Source organism: Pan paniscus, chromosome X (assembly GCF_029289425.2).
Source record: "Pan paniscus chromosome X, NHGRI_mPanPan1-v2.0_pri, whole genome shotgun sequence".
In the NCBI taxonomy this organism is placed as follows: domain Eukaryota; kingdom Metazoa; phylum Chordata; class Mammalia; order Primates; family Hominidae; genus Pan; species Pan paniscus.
Window position 1 is genome coordinate 83620976 of NC_073272.2, and position 20038 is coordinate 83641013.

At 33.7% G+C, this 20038-nt stretch overlaps 1 protein-coding gene across 5 annotated transcripts in view; it reads right to left on the reverse strand.

Annotated features, from left to right (window-relative positions):
* The window catches only part of RPS6KA6 (ribosomal protein S6 kinase A6), a 130521-nt gene that overhangs the window by 82573 nt on the left and 27910 nt on the right, over window positions 1-20038 (reverse strand). For all 5 annotated transcript variants that reach the window (XM_034949505.3, XM_008978143.5, XM_034949504.3 and 2 more), the window contains 4 exons: window positions 16391-16507; window positions 8493-8574; window positions 7434-7514; window positions 5939-6018 (listed from right to left, as the gene is read on the reverse strand). In XM_034949505.3, coding sequence (XP_034805396.1) covers window positions 5939-6018; window positions 7434-7514; window positions 8493-8574; window positions 16391-16507 — 360 coding nt within the window. The remainder of the gene's footprint in view (window positions 1-5938; window positions 6019-7433; window positions 7515-8492; window positions 8575-16390; window positions 16508-20038) is intronic.

The following is a 20038-nucleotide window of genomic DNA, read 5'->3' on the forward strand; positions in this document are numbered from 1 at the left end:
CCACTTAAGCACTGGCTAGCATACCAGAAACACACTGTTCCTTTATCACAGCAAGTTCCAGAGCTCTGGGAATCAACAGTAGCTCTCCCACATTCTACACTGTAAATTCTGGAAGTAAGACATTGAACTACTATCACCCAATTAAAATGCTACTCCCAGACTACTACTTAAAGAAAAATGAAGCAGACAAAGACAGGATTTAATCTCATGCCTGAAAAATCTAAAACACAGGACAAAACGTATGAAATGATACTTTTAAGACATTGGACATCAGGCAACAAAGGACACTGAATACTGAGAGACAGGGGACAAATGACGTATGCCCCACAACTGCCTTAGCTTACTACCTGGAAAGAGTTTCCAAGTGGTAGTACAGGGAGGGCTAAGTCAGGTGGAGCCTGAAAGACTTCCTGAGTAGATAAGCCAGAACAGAGAGTCTTAGAGAAGGAGGACAAAATTCACAGGATGGAGTATTAGAGAAGAGAAAATTGCACAAAGAGAACTCTGTAGATATGCAGACAGTCTCCTTCAAGTATTCAGTGGAGAAATACTCAGCACATGAGTGAGGACATTACCCTAAACCAGGAAAAGAACGAAGGGTTAGAGGAACCAGTCGATGAACTCACGATGGGCCAGGAATAGTTCCTGTTGCCTTCAGCCAGAGCAGAAAATCTCATAATTCAAAGGACATCAGATAAAGTAATCAGAAGGATTTTGCTTCAGTAGTGGAGCAAAATTAACCCGACTGAAAGCTGTGTTAGTCCAATCTAACGAACTTTAAAAGACCTATAATAATCAAACTAGTTTTATATCTCAGAACAGAGATCAATAATAGTTACAGAAATACAAAAATGTTCATCACCTTAACAAGCTAAATGTCACAATGTCTGCCATCTAATAAAAAATTGTCAATCATGGGCCAGGCACTGGGGATCATGCCTGTAATCCCAGCATTTTGGGAGGCCAAGGCAGGCAGATCACTTGAGGTCAGGAGCTTGAGATCAGCCTAGCCAACATGGTGAAACCCCATCTCTACTAAAAATACAAGAATTAGCCGGGCTAACTGTGCACCTGTAGTCCCAGCTATGCAGGAGGCTGAGGCAGGAGAATCACTTGAACCCGGGAGGCAGAGGTTGCAGTGAGCTGAGATCACGCTACTGCACTCCAGCCGGGGCAATAGACTGAGACTCCATCTCAAAAAAAAAAAAAAAAACATATTTTATATATATATATATAGTCAAACATGGATCTGAGGAAACTACCCAAGCCCAAGCCCAGGAAAAGAAAAACCTTAAAAGATTAAAAGAAAGAACCCACTCAGCTCACAAAGGACTGAGATAGCTCCTCTTCCCAAAAGTTAGAGTGAAAAGCCTCATAATTCAAAGAGTGTTTGTTAGAGTATAAGAAAGCACATGCTTCATACTGAGGAAAAATTAATCTTAAACTAAATGCTTCCCTAGTCCCACATGACAAAGCTTAAATACAAGGCCCAAAATGATCAAAGTGTTTACAAGAAAATGAACTGCATCCTAGAAAAAAGCTAAATACTATTTATATGAAAATAAAGGTATCTAGCATGTAAGAAAATTAAATCCACCATGCCTGCTATCCAGTAAAAATGACTATGCAAGTATGATTCCATTGAAGTACAAAATAAGGCACAGACAATACTTAAACAAATGAGTATGTCTGTGTTCCAATAAAACTTTATTTACAAAGAAAAATAACTGGCCAAATTTAGCCTGAAGACCATATTTTCCTGATCTCTGAGTTAAAACTTATACTACAAATCCTAAGGTAACTATTAAATTACACAACAAAGTGTTATGTATAATATTTACAAGACAACAGCAGAGATAAAAATGAAATTGTAAAAAAAAAAAAAAGTAATTAAAAAGAAGCCAGGAGAAGAGGGAAACAAGAACAAAGAACAAATGGGACAAAAAAAATCCCAAATAGCAAGATAGTAGATTTAAATAGAACTACAAAAATAATCATATTAAATGTAACAGGTCTAATATCCCAATTAAAAGACGTGGACTCTCAGATTGGATTAAAAAACAAGGAAACTATGCTTCCTTAAGTACCACACATTAAAATATAAAGACACACATAGGCTGAAGTTAAAATATGGAAAAAGATATACCAAACTAACACTACTTTTTTAGAAAATAGTTGGTGTGACCATGTTAGTATCAAATAAGATTTTGAAGAAAAGAACATTACCAGGGATAAAGTCAGTCATGTCATCTCATAACGATGAAGGGGTCTATTCATCAAGAGGGAATAATAAATCTAAAGGTTTATGTACCTAATAACAGAACTTTGAAATATATGAAACAAAAACTAACAGAAATTCAAGAAGAAATATACAAATTCATAATTAAAGTAAAAAGGTGTCAATCCTTGTCTCAAAAATTTGTAGAATAGGCAGAAAATTAGAAAGAATATAGGCAATTTAATATCACTATCAAACAACTTGATCCAGTCCACATTTATAGAACCTTCCACCACCCAAAAATAGCAGAATACACATTCTTCTCAGGTGGACATGGAACATTTACCAAGATACACGATATTCTGAAGCATAAAGCAAATATAAGTTTAAAAGAATTAAAGTCATACAAAGTATGCTTTATGACCACAAGAACATTACAGTAGAAATCAACAATAGAAAGATATGTGGAAGAATGCCCAAATATTTGTAAATTAAGCAGACTTCTAAATATCAATGGGTCAAAGAAATAGAAAGGAAATCATAAAGTACATTGAACTGAGAGAAAATAAAAATGACGCATATCAAAACTTGTGAGATGACCCTAAAGCAGTATTCAGAGGGGAATTTATAACACTAAACACCTACATTATTAGAAAAGAAAGGCCTCAAATCAATAACTTCAGCTCCCATCTTAAAAACCAGAAAAAGAAAAGCTAATACATAAAATAAGCAGTAAAAAAGATTAAAGCAGAAAACAATGTAATAGAACAGAAATAGAATACAGAAAAATCAATGAAACCAAAAGCTGTTTCTTTGAGAGTAATAAAATTGATAAATCTCTAGTGAAGCTAAGCAGAACAAAAACAGAGCAAACATGAATTACCAACATCAAAAGTGAGAGCAGTGACATCACTAACAATTCCACAACTACAAAAAGGACAATAAGGGAATATTATGAACATTTTTATGCCGATAAATTTCATAACTTTGATGAAATAGACAAATTCCTTAAAAGACACAAGTTAGCAAAGCTCACTCAAAAATAAATAACCCAAGTCTATTACATAAATTGATTTTGGAGTTAAATACTTTCCTATAAGAAAAACTTCAGGTTCAGATGCCTTCACTGGTGAATTCTATCAATCATTTAAGGGCAATTTATCATTGAATCTACATAAACTTTCCCAGAAAGTTAAAGAGGCAAAAACTACACCCAACTCATTCTATGGAGTCAGAATTACTCTATTACCAAAAATAGACATAATAATACAAGAAAATCATAAATATCCCTCATAAAAATAGATGCAAAAATTCTTAAATATTCAGCAAATATCATCCAACAATTTATAAAAAGGGTAATACATCAAGACTAAGTGGGGTTCATCCATAAATGCAAGGTTGGTTCAACATCTGACTATCAATCGATGTAATTCACCACAGTAAGACTAAAAAAAATTATAATCTCAATAAATGAAGAAAAAGCATTTGAATAAATCTGAAATTGATTCCTGATTTTTTATAAAACTCTCAAAAATAGTTACAGAAAACTTTCTCAACCTTTGAAATCTATTTCTAAAAGCTGCTAGAAGTATTAAGTTTGGCTAGACTGTGGGAAACAAGCTCAATACACAAAAAATCGGTTGTGTTTCCATCCAATTTAAAATTGAAATTAGGAAGTCAATTCTATTTACAATAACATTAAAAACAGGATTTACTTAGAGGTAAATCTGACAAAAGAATTGCAAGAATTACACTGAAAACAATACTGAGAGAAATTAAAGATGACCTAAATAAATTGAGAAAGATACCATGTTCATCAATTAAAAGACTCAATATTACTAAAATGTAACTTATCTGCAAATTGACCTATACATTCAATAAAATTCCAAACAATATCCCAGCAGGACATTTTTGTACAAAGTGAAAAGCCGATTTTAAAATTGATATGGAAATGCAAAGGACCTAGAAGAGCCAAACTTTCAAAAAGAAAAGCAAAGCTCAAGGATTTGCACTGCCTCACTTCAAGACATATTATAAAGGTACAGTAATTCAGGCAGTGTGGTATTGTCATAAAGATAGACAAATGGATCAATGAACAGAACAGAGTATCCAGAAATAGGCCTTCATATATATGATCAACTGGTTTTCAAGAAAAACGTAAGGTAATTCAGTGAAGAAAAGACAGACTTTTCCAATAATGATGCTATAACAACTGGCTATCTATGTGAACAAATGAAAAGGACTTCTGCACATACCTGTAACCATATACTAAAATGAACTCAAAACGGATCCTAAATCTAGATGTAAAATGCAAACTACAAAACCTCTAGAAAACATAAGAGAAAATCTTTAGCTGTGATTAGGCAGATATTCCTTACAAAGGACACTAAAAACACAATTAATAAAGGGAAAAAATCCTATAAATCAGACTTCACCAAAATTAAGAACTTCTGCTTTTCAATACACTGTTAAGAGAATGAAAAGACAAACTATAGACCAGAAGAAAATATTTCCAGATAACATATATGATCAAGGACTTACATCCAAAATATATGAAGAACTCTCAAAACTCAATAAGAAAACAAACAATCCAATAAAAAAACAGGCTAAAAATTTAAACAGACATTTTACCAAGAGGATAGATGGCAAATGAGCTCATGAAAAGATGCTCAATGTCATTAGTCATTAGTGTGATGTAATTCAAAACCACAATGGGATACCACTAAAAACTAATCTAATGTTCAAAAATTTTAAAAGACTGACCATACCAAATGTTGGCAAGGATGTGGAGCAACTGAAACTCTCTTATGCTGCTGGTGGGAATGTAAAATTTATATAATCACCTTGGAAAACAGTTTGGCAGTGTCTTTAAAAGTTAAACATATACCTAGCACATGACCCAGTCATTATACTCTTAGGTATTTACCCATGAGAAATGAAAACATATGATACAATCACTTGTACATGAATGCTTATAGCAGTTTTATTAGTAATATCAAAAACTGCAATGACCCAAAAATCCATCAACAAGTGAATGATAAACAAATCATGATGTATCCATACAATCAGTAATACTACCCATCAATAAAAATGAATAAACTATTAGTACATACAACATAGATGAATCTCAAAGTACTTATGTTAAGCCAGACAAAAAAAATGAATATACTATATGATTCCATTTATATAAACTCCTAGAAAGTACAAACCAAATAGTGACAGAAAGCAGATTCAGTAGGGTTAGGGCAGGAGGACGGCATCACAAAGGGACACAAGAAAACTTTCGGGAATGACAGATATGCTAATTATTCTTATTGTAATGATGGTTTCACAGTTATATACAAATGTAAAAACTTATGAAATTGTATACTTTAGTATGTACAGTTTATTGTATGTCAATTATACCTCCATAAAGCTATTTTAAAATGAATAAACACTACTCCCAGAGGTGTTTAGGTAGCTTGAGTAGCCAAAGTCCTAGGCTTGCCCGTATCTACTTTATCCAGTTATTCATATTGTTCTTTTGCCTAAGAAAATAATGAGTAGCACATTGAGATGATAGAAAATGCCATTAACAGGCACATTACCAAATACTATGCAATGAAACAGAGTAGTTACCATTTAAAATTTCAATAGGAAAAATGTAATTAGCGGAAGAACAAAAGTGATTTTTCTTAGTTTTGTTTTAAGAAAATACAGTAAAAATGTACAGATACTTACCTCTTTGGATAATCTTGTGAAAACATCTCCTCCCCTGAGAAAATCCAGTATTAAGTACAGTTTCCCTTCAGTCTGAAAGGCTAATTAAAAATTAGAATATAGTAACAGGATAATCTCAAAGGCTTAAAAAGCTTAGTATGCTTTTAAATTAATATATGTTTAGAATTTTACAGTATTTACTCACATGGTCCATTAATGGATAACATCTCAAAATTAAACCCAGTGTTTAATCCAGTGTAGAAATAGCTATAAACCCCTTCCCAGAACATAATCACCCTTGAATGTGGCTTTACACAGAACTTCTACCACCAAAAATTTCCTAATTTATGAAGCATGTTATACTGCAATTGCCTAAACTTAGCCTATCAAACCTACTGAAAATCTACAAATTCTATAAAGCTGAAGAAAAATGCCACTTCCTCTATTAAACTTTCCAGGATTTCCCCCTTTTCACATTTTTCAACAGCTTCCTCAACCTCTTCTTTATTGAAATTACTTGCTGCTACTTTTCAGATCTTATTATATTTATACCTCCTTAATAGTACTTATTCCATTTTGATTTATGCAATTAATTTCTTTACATCTCTGTGTTCTCTATAGGTTAAAAATTTCTTGAGGTCAAAAAGTGTTTCACTTCTATAGCCCACTGAATTTAATACAGTATTTTTGCACACAATAAGTGTTTACTGATGGACCTACTACAGATACGGGAAGGTCTTTAGATGTTACTTTTTTTATTCTGTTAGTATAACAAGGAGTAAAAGAATAATGGGTGGAAATTTCTTATGGAATTTTAATAGTGATAACTGGGTATATATTTAATGTATTATTTGTCAAAATTACACTAAGAATAAAATCAACAGCTGCTACTTTTTTAAATATAGAAAAATGGAAGTCACAAAGTACACTATATCAGAGATAGATAGACGATAGATAAATAGAGTTGATCTCAACCATATGTTAAATTAGCAATGGAGCCATGATTCAAATTCAGAAATGTCTAACTCCAAAGCTCATGTTCTTTCCATTACATCTACTGCTTCTTACTGGTAGTCCTCTCCCATTAAGTATAAAAAAATAACTCAAGTAGACTAACATAACTACATGGTCCTCTGGAATATAACCAGGAAACAGATAAGTGTGGTCATTATGAACAAGCAACTGAATGTTTTACGTAAATTATCACAATAGTTTATAGTCTAAGATTATGAAGTTACAGCCTAGCAAAGTACATAAATACTACCAGACAGGTAAGTGAAAAACACTATCTTGTTACTTTAAACAAGTTAATCAACTTAGAAAAATGAAGGACATATAACTAATAACTAAATACTGATATTTATTTCAGACAAATACATTTTACATAGCTCAATATACTAAGTCTAAAGTATTTATTTCCTGTTATAGTATTGTGTGAAAGGAAATCATAATTCTCTATTTCCATATTAATAAATAAGGATTAAAATAAATAAAAGAATAAAAAAAGATGACATACCATAGTGCAATTTGACAATAAATGGATGATTTACTTCCACCAGTATATCCCTCTCCATCTTTGTCCGAACTCTGTCTCGAACTAAAAATTACATAAAGGTACAATATATTACTCTCTTACATCATTTCAGTTAAGAGTCCATCAATAATTTACCAAACAACAAATATAAAAATACAAAACGTAACTTCCTAAATGCCGAAATTTGCAGTTTTCATATTCCTAGATAATGACCATATTCTCAGAAAGCAAAAATATTCATTACATCTAGAGACAGGTTAAGGTGGCATAAATAGGTATGTAGCTAATATGCATTTATTATGTGTTCATCTTTTGTTGTTGTTGTTGTTGAGACAGGGTATTGCTCTCTTGTCCAGGCTGGACTGCAGTGGCACAATCTCAGCTCACTGCAACCTCCACCTCCCAGGCTCAAGCAATCCTCCCATCTCAGCTTCCCGAGCAGCTGGAACTACAGGTGCATGCCACTACACCTGGCTCATTTTTGTAATTTTTGTAGAGACAGGGTTTCACCAGGTTACTCAGGCTGGTCTTGAACTCCTGGGCTGGGCTCAAGGGTTCAGCCCACCTCAGCCTCTCAAACTGCTGGGATTATAGGTGTGAGCCACCATGCCCGGCCTATTAATCTCTTTTAATTGTTCAAATGAGTTTACTGATTAAAACTGATCATAAGCGGTATTTTTATCACACCCTAAAAGATAGTGTGTGCAAATGGTTGTGCTTTCTCAATATCTAATACTGACACAGATAGAAAAGGAAAAACCAAGAATCTTGAAAGAATATATCCTAATTAAGTTAATAAGTTTAAATTAAATGAAATATGTCACTTTTTCTAGCATCAAATTTTTACGGGGGTGCACTCTCACTAAGTTAAGGCATATGCCAATATCAAATCTAGTAATATTACCTACAGGCTAGAAAAACTGCCACAAATACCAATGTTAAAAATAGCTACATCTATTCACCTTATGCAAGTAATACGCAGCATATTTCTTAAAATACGCTTTGTCAAATTCTATTTTAATAAACTTTCTAATTTTCTACCTTTTAAAGAGGCTTTTTTTAACACCTTCATTGCATAGAGCTGCCCAGCATCAGGACCGGTCTTCTTCCTAACAAGAAAAACCTAATAGAAAATTGAACAAAAAATAAAGGAAAATTCACATTTCTAGTCATTCTTGCTCTACACAAACACACCAGCATACACTTATATCCTTGCATTTTCTCTAATTTTATAAACATATGCCTTCCCATAGAGGGAAGGGAGAGATAGTGAGAGATTTGTCGAAGGATGCAAAATTACCCTGATCTGATCCCCATACATTATACGTATTGAAACTTCACTATGTACCCCACGAATATGTACAACTATTTGTCAATTTAAAAAAATAAATGAAAAAAGTTATACCTTCTCCTATAAATTATTCTATAATTTACATTATTATTTTCTCACTTTTCTTAGATTTAATTTAGTTTTTAATCAAAAAAACTGTTATGATTTAATAAATCATAATGCATATAAATACTACTATAGAAAGGAAAATTTTTAAAATAGATGACCTGGTACTGAACTTTGAGAATTTTGTGATGTAAGAGATAAACAACATAATGAAAGACAAACTTGAGCTACATACCTCCTTTTAAGACCCAGGCCCACTTTTTGTTACCTTAATAAAGAGCAAACAAATATTATGACCCTATATACCTTAATTAAATATGCTTTATTGCTAAAAAATGCTAATGATCATCTGAGTCTTCAGTGAGATATAATCTTATTGCTGGTGGAGGGTCTTGCCTCAATGTTGATGGCTGCTGAGTGATCAGGGTGGTGGCTGCTGAAGGTTAGGGTGGCTGTGGCAATTTCCTAAAATAAGACAATGATGAAGTTTGTTGCACAGATTGACTTCCTTTCATGAAATAATTTTCTATAGAATTTGATGGTGTTTGATAGCATTTTATACACAGTAGAATCTCTTTCAAAAGTGAACTCAATCCTCTCAAATCCTACCACTGCTTTATTAAAGAAGTCTACGTAATATTCTAAAGCCTTTACTGTCATTTCAACAATGTTCATAGCATCTTCACCAGAAGTAGATTTCACCTCAAAAAAACTATTTTCTTTGCTCATCCACAAGGAGCAACTCCTCATCCATTCAAGTTTTATCATGAGACTGCAGCACTTCCGTCACATCTTTAGTTCCACTTCTAATTCTAATTGTCTTGCTATTTCCACCACATTTTCAGTGATTTCCTCCAATGATGTCTTGAGCCCCTCCAAGTCATCCATAAGGGTTAGAATCAACTTCTTCCAAACTCCTGTTAATGTTGATATTTTGACTTCCTCCCATGAATCACAAATGTTCTTAATGACATCTAGAATAGCAAGTCCTTTCCAGAGGTTTTCAATTTGCTTTGCCCAGATTCATCAGAGCAATCACCATCTACAGCAACTATAGCCTTACAAAATGTATTTCTTAAATAATAGGGCTTGAAAGTCAAAATTATTCTTTGTTTCATGGGCTGCAGAATGGATACTGTAATAGCAAGCATGAAAACAATATTAATCTCCTTGTACATCTCTATCAGGGCTCTTGGGTAACTAGGAGTATTGCCAATGAGCAGTAATATTTTGAGAAATGTCTTTTTTTTTCCCTGAACAGTAGGTCTCAACAGTGGGCTTAAAATACTTAGCACACCATGCTATAAACAGATGTGCTGTCATTCAGGCTTTGTTGTTCTATTTATAGAGCATAGGCATAGTAGATTTAACATAATTTTTAAAGGCCCTAGAATTTTTGGAATGGCAAATGAGCATTGGCTTCAACTTAAAAGTTCCAGGATCACTAGCTTCTATCAAGAGAGTCAGCCTGTCCTTCCAAGCTATGAAGCTAGGCGCTGACTTCGCTCTAGCTATGAAAGGCTAGATGGCATCTTCTTCCAACAGAAGGCTGTTTCTTCTACAATTAAAACCTGTTGCTTAGTGTAACCACCTTCAAGAGTTACTTTAGCTAGATCTTCTGACTAACCTGCTACAGCTTTTACATCAGCATCTGTAGCATTACCTTACACTTTTATGTTACGAAAATGGCTTCTTTCCTTTTTCTCTTCATGAGCCAACCCCTGCTGGCTTCAAACTTTTCTTGTGCAGCTTCCTCACCTCTCTCAGCCTTCACAGAATTAAAGAGATCTAGGGAATTGCTCTAGATTAGGCTTTGGCTAGAGGGAGTGTTGTGGCTGCTTTGATCTTCTATTTAGACCACTAAAACTTTCTCCATATCAGTAATAAGGCTGTTTCACTTTCTTCTTATTTATATGTTCACTGGAGTAGCAATTTTAATTTCTTTCAAGAACATTCCTTTGCATTCACAACTTGGCTGTTTGGCACAAGAACCTTAGCTTTTAGCCTACCTCAGATTTTGACATGCCTTCCTCACCAAGCTTAATAATTTGTAGCTTTTGATTTAAAGTGACAAATGCAGAACACTTCCCTTCCCTTGAACACTCCAAGGCCACTATAGAGTTATTACTTAGACCAATTTCAATATTCTTGCAGGTCAGGGAATAGAGGGGCCCAAGGAGACAGAGAGAGATGGGGAAACAGCTGGTCAGTAAAATATCCAGAACACACACACCAGTTATCAATGAAGCTCACTGTCTTATGTGTGCGTGGTTCATGGCACCCCGAAAGAATGACAACACTAACATCAAAGATCACAGACCACAAAGAACCATAACAGATATAACAGTAAGGAAAACATTTGAAACACTGCAAGAATTACCAAAATATGAGACACGGACTATATAGAGAATATATATATAGGATATATATATAGAGGATATATATAGGATATATATATAGAGGATATATATAGGATATATATATAGAGAGGATATATATAGGATATATATATAGAGGATATATATAGGATATATATATAGAGGATATATATAGAGAGGATATATAGAGAGAGGATATATAGAGAGGATATATATATATAGAGGATAGATATATAGAGGATAGATATATAGAGGATAGATATATATAGGATAGATATATATAGATATATAGGATATATGGAGATATAGATATATAGGATATATATAGAGATATATATATACACACACACATATACATATATATACACACATACATATCTGTGAAGTGCAATGAAGTGAAGGATATCTGTGAAGTGCAATGAAGGGAAGCATAATAAAAATAAGTACAGCTGCATCAAGAAAATGACGTCAATGTGGCAAATATACATTTGCCTAAATTCAATTATTTGCTGGAAAGCTCAGATTCTACCATTGACAAAAAGAGTATCAGTTGTTTATCTATGAACAGGCTCACTCCACTCATTTTTGAGAAAACACCTACGAAATAAGCATATTTAGGTAACCACAGTTTATTGTCCTTTCAAGGAAAAGTGGTGATCCATAAAAACAGTGGTTGGTTCAGCTCACAACTCAAAAAATTTGCACAAGTCCTCTGCCTTGAGACAACCATTCTATTTTGTTACGTGGCTAAGGGGCTTCACATGTACTTCCTATTTCATCGCATATTATTCAAAAGAAGGGTATTCAAGGATTGAGATTTAATAAATGTAATAATTGTTAATGTCTCATCAAGGACATTCTTAAACTGCATATGTAAGAAAATGAAGACTACAATGACTACTGGTACCATTTGAAGTCACTGCCTTGATTGGCCAACATGCCAGCAGTTGTACAAACAATATCTTAGGATGACTGTGAAGTAGCTTTGACTTGAGGACTCCCTGAAAAGTCTTGGGATTGTCCAGGGGTACGGAGACCACAATTTCAGAACCACTCTTACAAAACATAGCCCTTAGTGGGATTGTAAAGAATGGAATACGAAGAGTGAGAAGAGGCAAGCAAGGAAGAAAGAAAGAGTCTAGGCTTTCTGAAAACACTGTTGCATAAAGGAGCCATTGTTTCCCCTAGTTCTTCTAATATTCACTAGTATCCCAATATGGCATTTAATAGGATCCATCATTCGCAGTCTAGAGAAGTAACCTGTTTAACATCTGATCTGTTTTTTCTTTTTTTTCAGGTCTTATGAGTGACTTTCCTAGCATGAGAAAATATCGTATCTCACTGCCCCCTTCCCAAAATCAACTACAAAAGTAGTTCTTTTTCCATCCCATTCTTATCTATTGCCTAACATTTCTCAACCTTCCCAAGGCTATGTTTATTGATTTTTACTATTATAATGTCCTTCTTTGTCATCTGAAACTCTCCCTCCTCCTTCCACCTCACTTTCTTCAGGTTCTGCACCATTCCAAAAGCTTGACAGTAGTAACAACCTAACTTGAAATAAGGTGATAATGTACTTAACTTATCTGTGATCTATTTCTTTTTTCCTAAATCATCCTTGAAAAATTTCCCTATCCTGGTATAATAAAGTTGTGCTATATCACCTTATCTTCCTATATATGTACTCATTAGTTATTCAATCAACAAATTAACAGTCATTAAGCACATATTCTGTATCAGACACTGTGCTGGACACTGGGGGATACAGAAATAAACTGTGAACTTGAGGACAGAGAAATTTGTCAGAAACATCATGCCCTTTAAAGAAACAGATACAAGTACGCCATGGGCTAAATTATGTCCCCTCAAAGTTAATATGTTAAAGTCCTAACTCCCAGTACCTCAGAACATGACTGTATTTGAGGATAGGATGCTTAAAGAAATAATTAAAGTAAAAAAGTTGTTGCATGGCTTCAAACTAGTGGACCTAAAAACGTATCTATATTGATAAGAGGCTTCTTTTCAGTCACCCTAATCCAATCATGGGAAATTGTCCAAAAGAATGGGTGAGATACTCCAATATAATTTTCTCCCAATCACATGGACGTTTATATTTTCCTATAAGAATATTCAGTAACTGCAGTGAACCAGAAGATCACACATATTTAAATGCTGTTTGAAGAGAAAGAACCAACTTCAGGAAATTTTAAGATGTAAGTATATGTTTTTAAAAACTATCACTTGAGAGTTGATCACTTATTTAAGAGTACAAGTATTCGATATTTTCAAAAATTCATTGTTAAGTCCTGTACTTAAAGTCTTTACTATCACAAAAGCAAAAGTATTTTTTTATAATCCACAAATATTAAAATGTATGTTTTATATAAATATTATTTGGCACATGATATATAAGGACGACTAATCAGACAATTTCAAAGGTATTTTCATGTGTTTAATTGTGTTTTAAAATAATTAATGTAAGTTGTTTAGTATACCTTTCAACCCATACATTAATGATCATTAATAGCATTATACTTGGTGTGCTTAGGACAGAATTGTATATGCACCTTTCATGATAATAATGCATGCTTCCTTAAACTACAATTTTAAGTTGACTTTAGCAGGGTTCCCCCACTGTTAAATAGACAATAAAAACATTTAATGTTATAAGGCTTTATATGGGCTAAAATCCCATTTACTGCATTTTAACAACGGAACTTTTGAAGAAAAACTTAAGACTCTGCAGCTCAAAGTCTCTTGGAATTGCTCCTACACTTATCTGATTCACAGCCTTGGCCAAATTCCTGAATAGGTTCAGCATATAACAAGTCACACCTACACAATGCCTCCGCAAATGATGTAACACTGACAAGCAAGTATGTTCATATCCTAGGGGGAAAAAAAAGCCACCTCCTTAATATTTCTTTGGTTGATGAACTACATAAAGATCACTATTTTGTACTTTAATATTAGGAATTAAAAGGTTTCAATGATATTCTTCTTAAAACTAAATCCCAGCACAGACAAAGCTGAGATTTCCCTGAATTTAAGCACTACATTGACAACTTTTCAGCATGTTGCTATATTTAACATGATGTTATTGAATATATTTCATTATGTTATACAGTATTTTCTTTACGAAAACCCATGAGAGAAATTTCTCTGGTCTGTTTAATCCGTTTCCACCTTTAAAATACTGTCAATTATAATACACTCAAATATATTAGCTTCTTTATAATGGCTGCTAGAAAACTTAAGTCTAATTTTTGACCTACTAGAAAAGGACTTACAGACCCTTATGTCATGCTTTTGTGAACAGAGTGTACTCCTGGCTTCATCTAATCTTTCCTGCTCTGAGCTTTCTGTTTCCATCATCTTCACTACTTATTTTTAATTTTATTTAATATTCATCTATGAAAGCCTTAAATCCTTTCTGGAACAAAGCTGGAGATAAACAAAAGCATATATGAGTAAATACATACATCAAAAGACAAAGCAGGTAATTTTAATAGCTTGAAATGTTTGCCTGGTGAGATTTTATTTAAGTCAAATATTTAAGCATTTATACATCTGGAATATAAAATAACTTCATCTCTGTTCTTCTAAAATTAACACCATAAAAATAGCTATAAAGTGCAAAATAGCTAAAAGAATATTACACTTTTAAAAACTTTAAAATAAAGTTGTATATAATATACATGCCTACTCTACAGATCAGTTCTATAAACACTCCCCACCAACATCATCATCATCACCACCACCACCACCACCAATCTATTAACAGTTCCTTCTAGTTTTTCTCTCCTCAGAACACTGTTCAAGTCCTATCTCCCTGTCTTATATATCTCCTGTACCAATTCACTGCCAAGCCATAATTCATCTCAGTTTGTCTTTTTTGTGTCCTGAAAATGTTTCTTTATATTTCACATGTTATATTCTATAATGCATAAATATCAGGTTACTTTAAGATGACATCTATTTTATAGTCACTAATACTGCTTATACATTGTTGTGAACACACTGAGCGTTCAATAAATGTCTTTCCTTGGGAGGCTAACATGGGAAGATCACTTAAGGCTAGGAGTTCGAGACCAGCCTGAGCAACACAGCAAAACCTTGTGTCCAGAAATTTTTTTTTTTAATTAGCTTGGTGTGGTGGTGCACGCCTGTAGTATCAGCTCCTTGAGAAGCTGGGGATGGAGGATCACTTGAGCCCAGGAGATCAAGGCTACAGTGAACTACAATCATGCCACTGCACTACAGCCTGGGTGACAGAGCAAGACCCCATTTCTAAAACCCAATAAAATAAAAATGTCTTTATTTTAAAATGTTCCAGAGCACTATAAATAACCTATGCTCAGTTGCCTTATTTTTCCCCTTTAAAACTAAATCTCAGCCACTTGAAATTAGTAGTTTCTCTTTATCTTTCTCCCCTTAAATTGCGGTTTTTCTAAATTGCTGTTTTTCTAAAGGCTCTCACTATGTGTATGCAATAATTTTCATGTATTAGATGTTAGGTATATAAAGGTCAGGAACCAGACCTATACACTTCTTTTCTAAAACCATGTTATTAAGTGCTTAATAAACAACGTTAGTAATGACTATAATAGTTATTCTTACTCAATTTTGCTTTCTGCCTTGAAATGTAAGCTCTCTGAAGACTTAAATAAACCACATATCACCCAGTAACTACCCTTGTTCTACTTTACACACCCTTGTTCTACTTTAACAGATGACAGACGAATTCATACATGAATTAAGACATAAATTCTGATTTCTGTGTCATAGCTAACAAATGTAGATTAAATCACCAGGAGAAAACAAGCTGTATTCATGCCAGCATGGGAACAAGGAGATAGGAATACCATTTTTTACAAAAATCAAGCTACTTTGATTTAGGCAGCTAATAAAGAGTATGCTATATTTTTCCCTCGAGAAATCAGTAAGCCTAGGGAATTGGAAAACCTTGATTGTTACAGAGAAGTACAAAGAAATGGTAATAAAAGTACAACAGAAATGAAAGGAATAAAATTAAAGAATTACCTTTGTGAGCATCCCGTTCAGAAGTTTAGAAACGACTCATTAATCAGATTTCTACGTATGTGTTCACTTTTTTTGCTAAATGTTTAGAAGAGGAACAAATGGGGAAAAAAATTATTCATTACCTTTCCAAATGACCCCTGACCAAGAACCTTGAGCAACTCAAACTGTGCAGGATCTGCTTTCTCATAGCCTTCCTTAACATGATGAGTAATAGGGATTTCTTTAACAACTCCTTCATCCTGTAAAAAGAAATCCAAACAATACTTGAATCCATTTTCAACATCTTCTGATTAGTTTCATTTAAAATCAGAAGTCATAATAGAAATAATATACCCAACTTCCTCAATGTAGCAGAGAGTTTTATGGGCTACCAGTATCCTTATTTCCCTGTTTTCTAACACATACAGCACATACAGATGCACCACCACCTTCCCTACTACATAATTTCATGTAAATAAAATGTAAAAAGAAATCTATGCTTCAGCCTTCCCTTCCAGCTTGGTAGCAATATAATAAAATTGTTAACAACAGTCTCAAGACCCTTCAATGGACTGTGACTAATGAGGTAGAGGCAGGAAAAGTCAAAATAAACCTTGTAAATTGTGGGGCATGACCAAAAAACGTGACCTCAAGAGCTTTTTTAAATAGTATTTCACTATACTATTTTAAATGTTTAAATGGCCAACTAACCACATCAATGAAAAAGAAACTGGCAAAGACCAACAAAATCTGCAGAGCCCCAACAAATGTTTCCAGGCTATGGCCCGTTTACTGAAATTTTATACATAAATTATATGCCAGATTTCGTACCACCTGGGTGAAGCAGAAAGAAAGCCACCCAGTGAGTGGTTCTTCCCCTTGATGCAGGACTCCACTCAGCTGTGATGACTACATTCAAGTGAGCTGTAATTAATACTAGTCCCTACAGAAGCACAATAGCTAGGATGACAGATGTATATCACAAAATAACAGAGTTGGAAGGGATATCTTATCGAACTCTCTGACTGTATAAAGAAGAAAACTAAGACCCACAGAATTTAACTTTACATGACTACTTAATCACAATGTCTATAAATCTTGGTAGCATTCCATTATAGCATACTAATTTTAGCCTGGATGCCAAGAATGTTCTCAATCTATTCACTCTTCAATTAACTGATTAGTCAATGGTGATTGAAGCCAAAGTGAACAAGAGTATGGTCCCAAATGAGCTAGACTTCATGGCAGCTAAAATAACTTCCATGGAATATAGGTAGTCAGGCATTCACTATCTCAAGGGACCAAAGAAATTTTAATTGTAGGTGTTAGGAACCACCAGCAAATCAACAAGAAATGAAGAATAACTGATTTTGAAAGTATATAAGATGTTTCTTATACATCAAAATAGTATTTCACCAGACCCTTTTAAATAGTGATGGTAATTTATAAATGTTTACTGAAAATAAAAATTAAATTAAAATCAATCGGCTATGGAAGTGAATTTCCCTATTTGAAAGAGGTCCTTTTTTAAAAAAGTAAACAACCTTTTTTAATGCAAATATATATGCTTTGTAGCTGACATTTGGGGACTATATTAAAGTATAATATATCTGTATGCACCTATAAGCTAAGAAACCTTGGCTAAATCACAAATCACTCTCTCCTTCAGTTTTCTCACATGACAAAGGGGTTTTGTTAGATGGGTCTCTAAGGTCCCCTCAATGTCTGTGATTCTATACTGAACACAATATAATATTTTTATGTTCAAGAAGGTACTTCAGGTCCCTGCTTATGTTTAGATTATCACTATAAGCATGGATCATATTGGCATCAGTTTTTTTAGAAGTGTTCAGAGTTAGGAAACAAATTGTACTATAGTTAGTTTCACCAAACCTAAGCACGTTTTCCAAATGAAAATGTTTGTCCAATGCCCTTTTACCTTTTATTAATAATGCACACATGCCCATCCTCTAAAATGCAATGTCTTTCAATTTTCAGCAGCAGTACCCTAAAAAGCTCCCAATATGAAAATGCAACTAGATGAGAAAAATCACTTTTCCCAGGAGACAGCCAATGTAAAATGTTACACTGTGTCCGAACAACTAATTACCATGTCTTTCTTTCCCACTGGACTGTGGGCTTCTTAAATGCAGGTATTACACCACATTGATCTCTTTATTCCTAATGCTTAGCACAATACTTTTTTGATCTCATGAGAACAGAAAGACAAAGAAATCTGCTCAATATTATAAAAGAAACAGGAAAAAATATATACTTTTTAAAATGAAGATAGTGCTTACCACCAAAAAATAGGGCAACTGTGAGATGATGGATGTTAATTTGCTTAACAATCATAATAATTTTACAATGTATATGAAAACATCCCATTGTACACCTTAAATATATACAATAGAAAATAAAGATTTTAAAGGTAAAATTAAACAATAAGAAATCTCAAAATTATTCTTAAATACAGTCTACAAAACAAAAAATATATATACCCACGATTTCTTTTTTTAAATATATAAAGGAAATAAGGAAACAGGAGATTCATTCTGGCTAATGAAATTGTGTCAGCTTTGAATATAACCAACTTTGTGATAACAATATTTCTAAATAAAATACGCATATCTTCCCATACACTGTGAAGAATATAAACTTCTTCCATATTATCCATTGTCAGTATTTTTATTACACTGTGCTGAGTATGTGTTGTACTCAACACAAATAAAGGACACAATAACCCCTGAATATTAACCTAATGCTTAGCCATTTGCCTTTTTAAATAAAGACATATGTTCCTAGGCCAACAACTACCACATATTATATCACCAAATTATGACTACTGTGCCTTTACACAGACAATTTGTAATGCCCTGGTTGCCCATAAGAATCACCTGTAGAAGAAATATTTATTTACTGCACTTGTTTGGGTCCCACCCTCAGAGATTGTGGTTCAGTAGAACTACAGGAAAACGTAAGCCTGTGTATTTTTTAAGCCTCCCCAGTTGATTCGGACACATGGCGAGGATTGAAAAACAATATTTGGATGCTTCTAAGATTTATAGTTATACAGATACATAATAGATATACACACAAATACATACACATATGTGCATACATGCGTGCACACACATACACACGTGTGTGTGTGTGTTTATATATAGCTACTTATTACTTTTATCATTTCTACGCCACTAGCTCTTTTTTACTCTCAAAGTATGTGATACCCTCCTGTGTCACCATTTCCAATACTTATTCTGTCTTATTCTATCTGCTCCCTGCCCCATTCTTGTCTATTGCCTAAAATTTCTCAGCCATCCCAAGGCTATGTTTATTGATTTTTACTATTATAATGTCCCTTTTTGTCAACTGAAACCCTCTTTCTTCCCTCCACCTCCCTGTCTTCAGGTTCTGCACCATTTCAAAAGCTTGATAGTAGCAACAATCTAGCCTGAAATAGGTGGTAATGTACTTATAAGTGATATATTTCTTTTTTCCTGAGAGTAAATCATCCTTAAAAAAATTCCCTATCCTGGTATGATAAAGTTGTGCTATATCACCTTATATTCCCATATATGCACTCTTATTATTCACTCAGCAAATCAACATTCATTAAGCACATATCCTATTATCAGACACTGTGCTGCACACTGGGGATACAGAAATAAACTGTGAATTTGAGGATAAAGAACTTTGTCAGAAACATCACATCCGTCAAAGAAACAAAAAGCTACAAGTATGCTATGGGCTAAATTATGTCCCCTAACAGTTAATATGTTAAAGTCCTA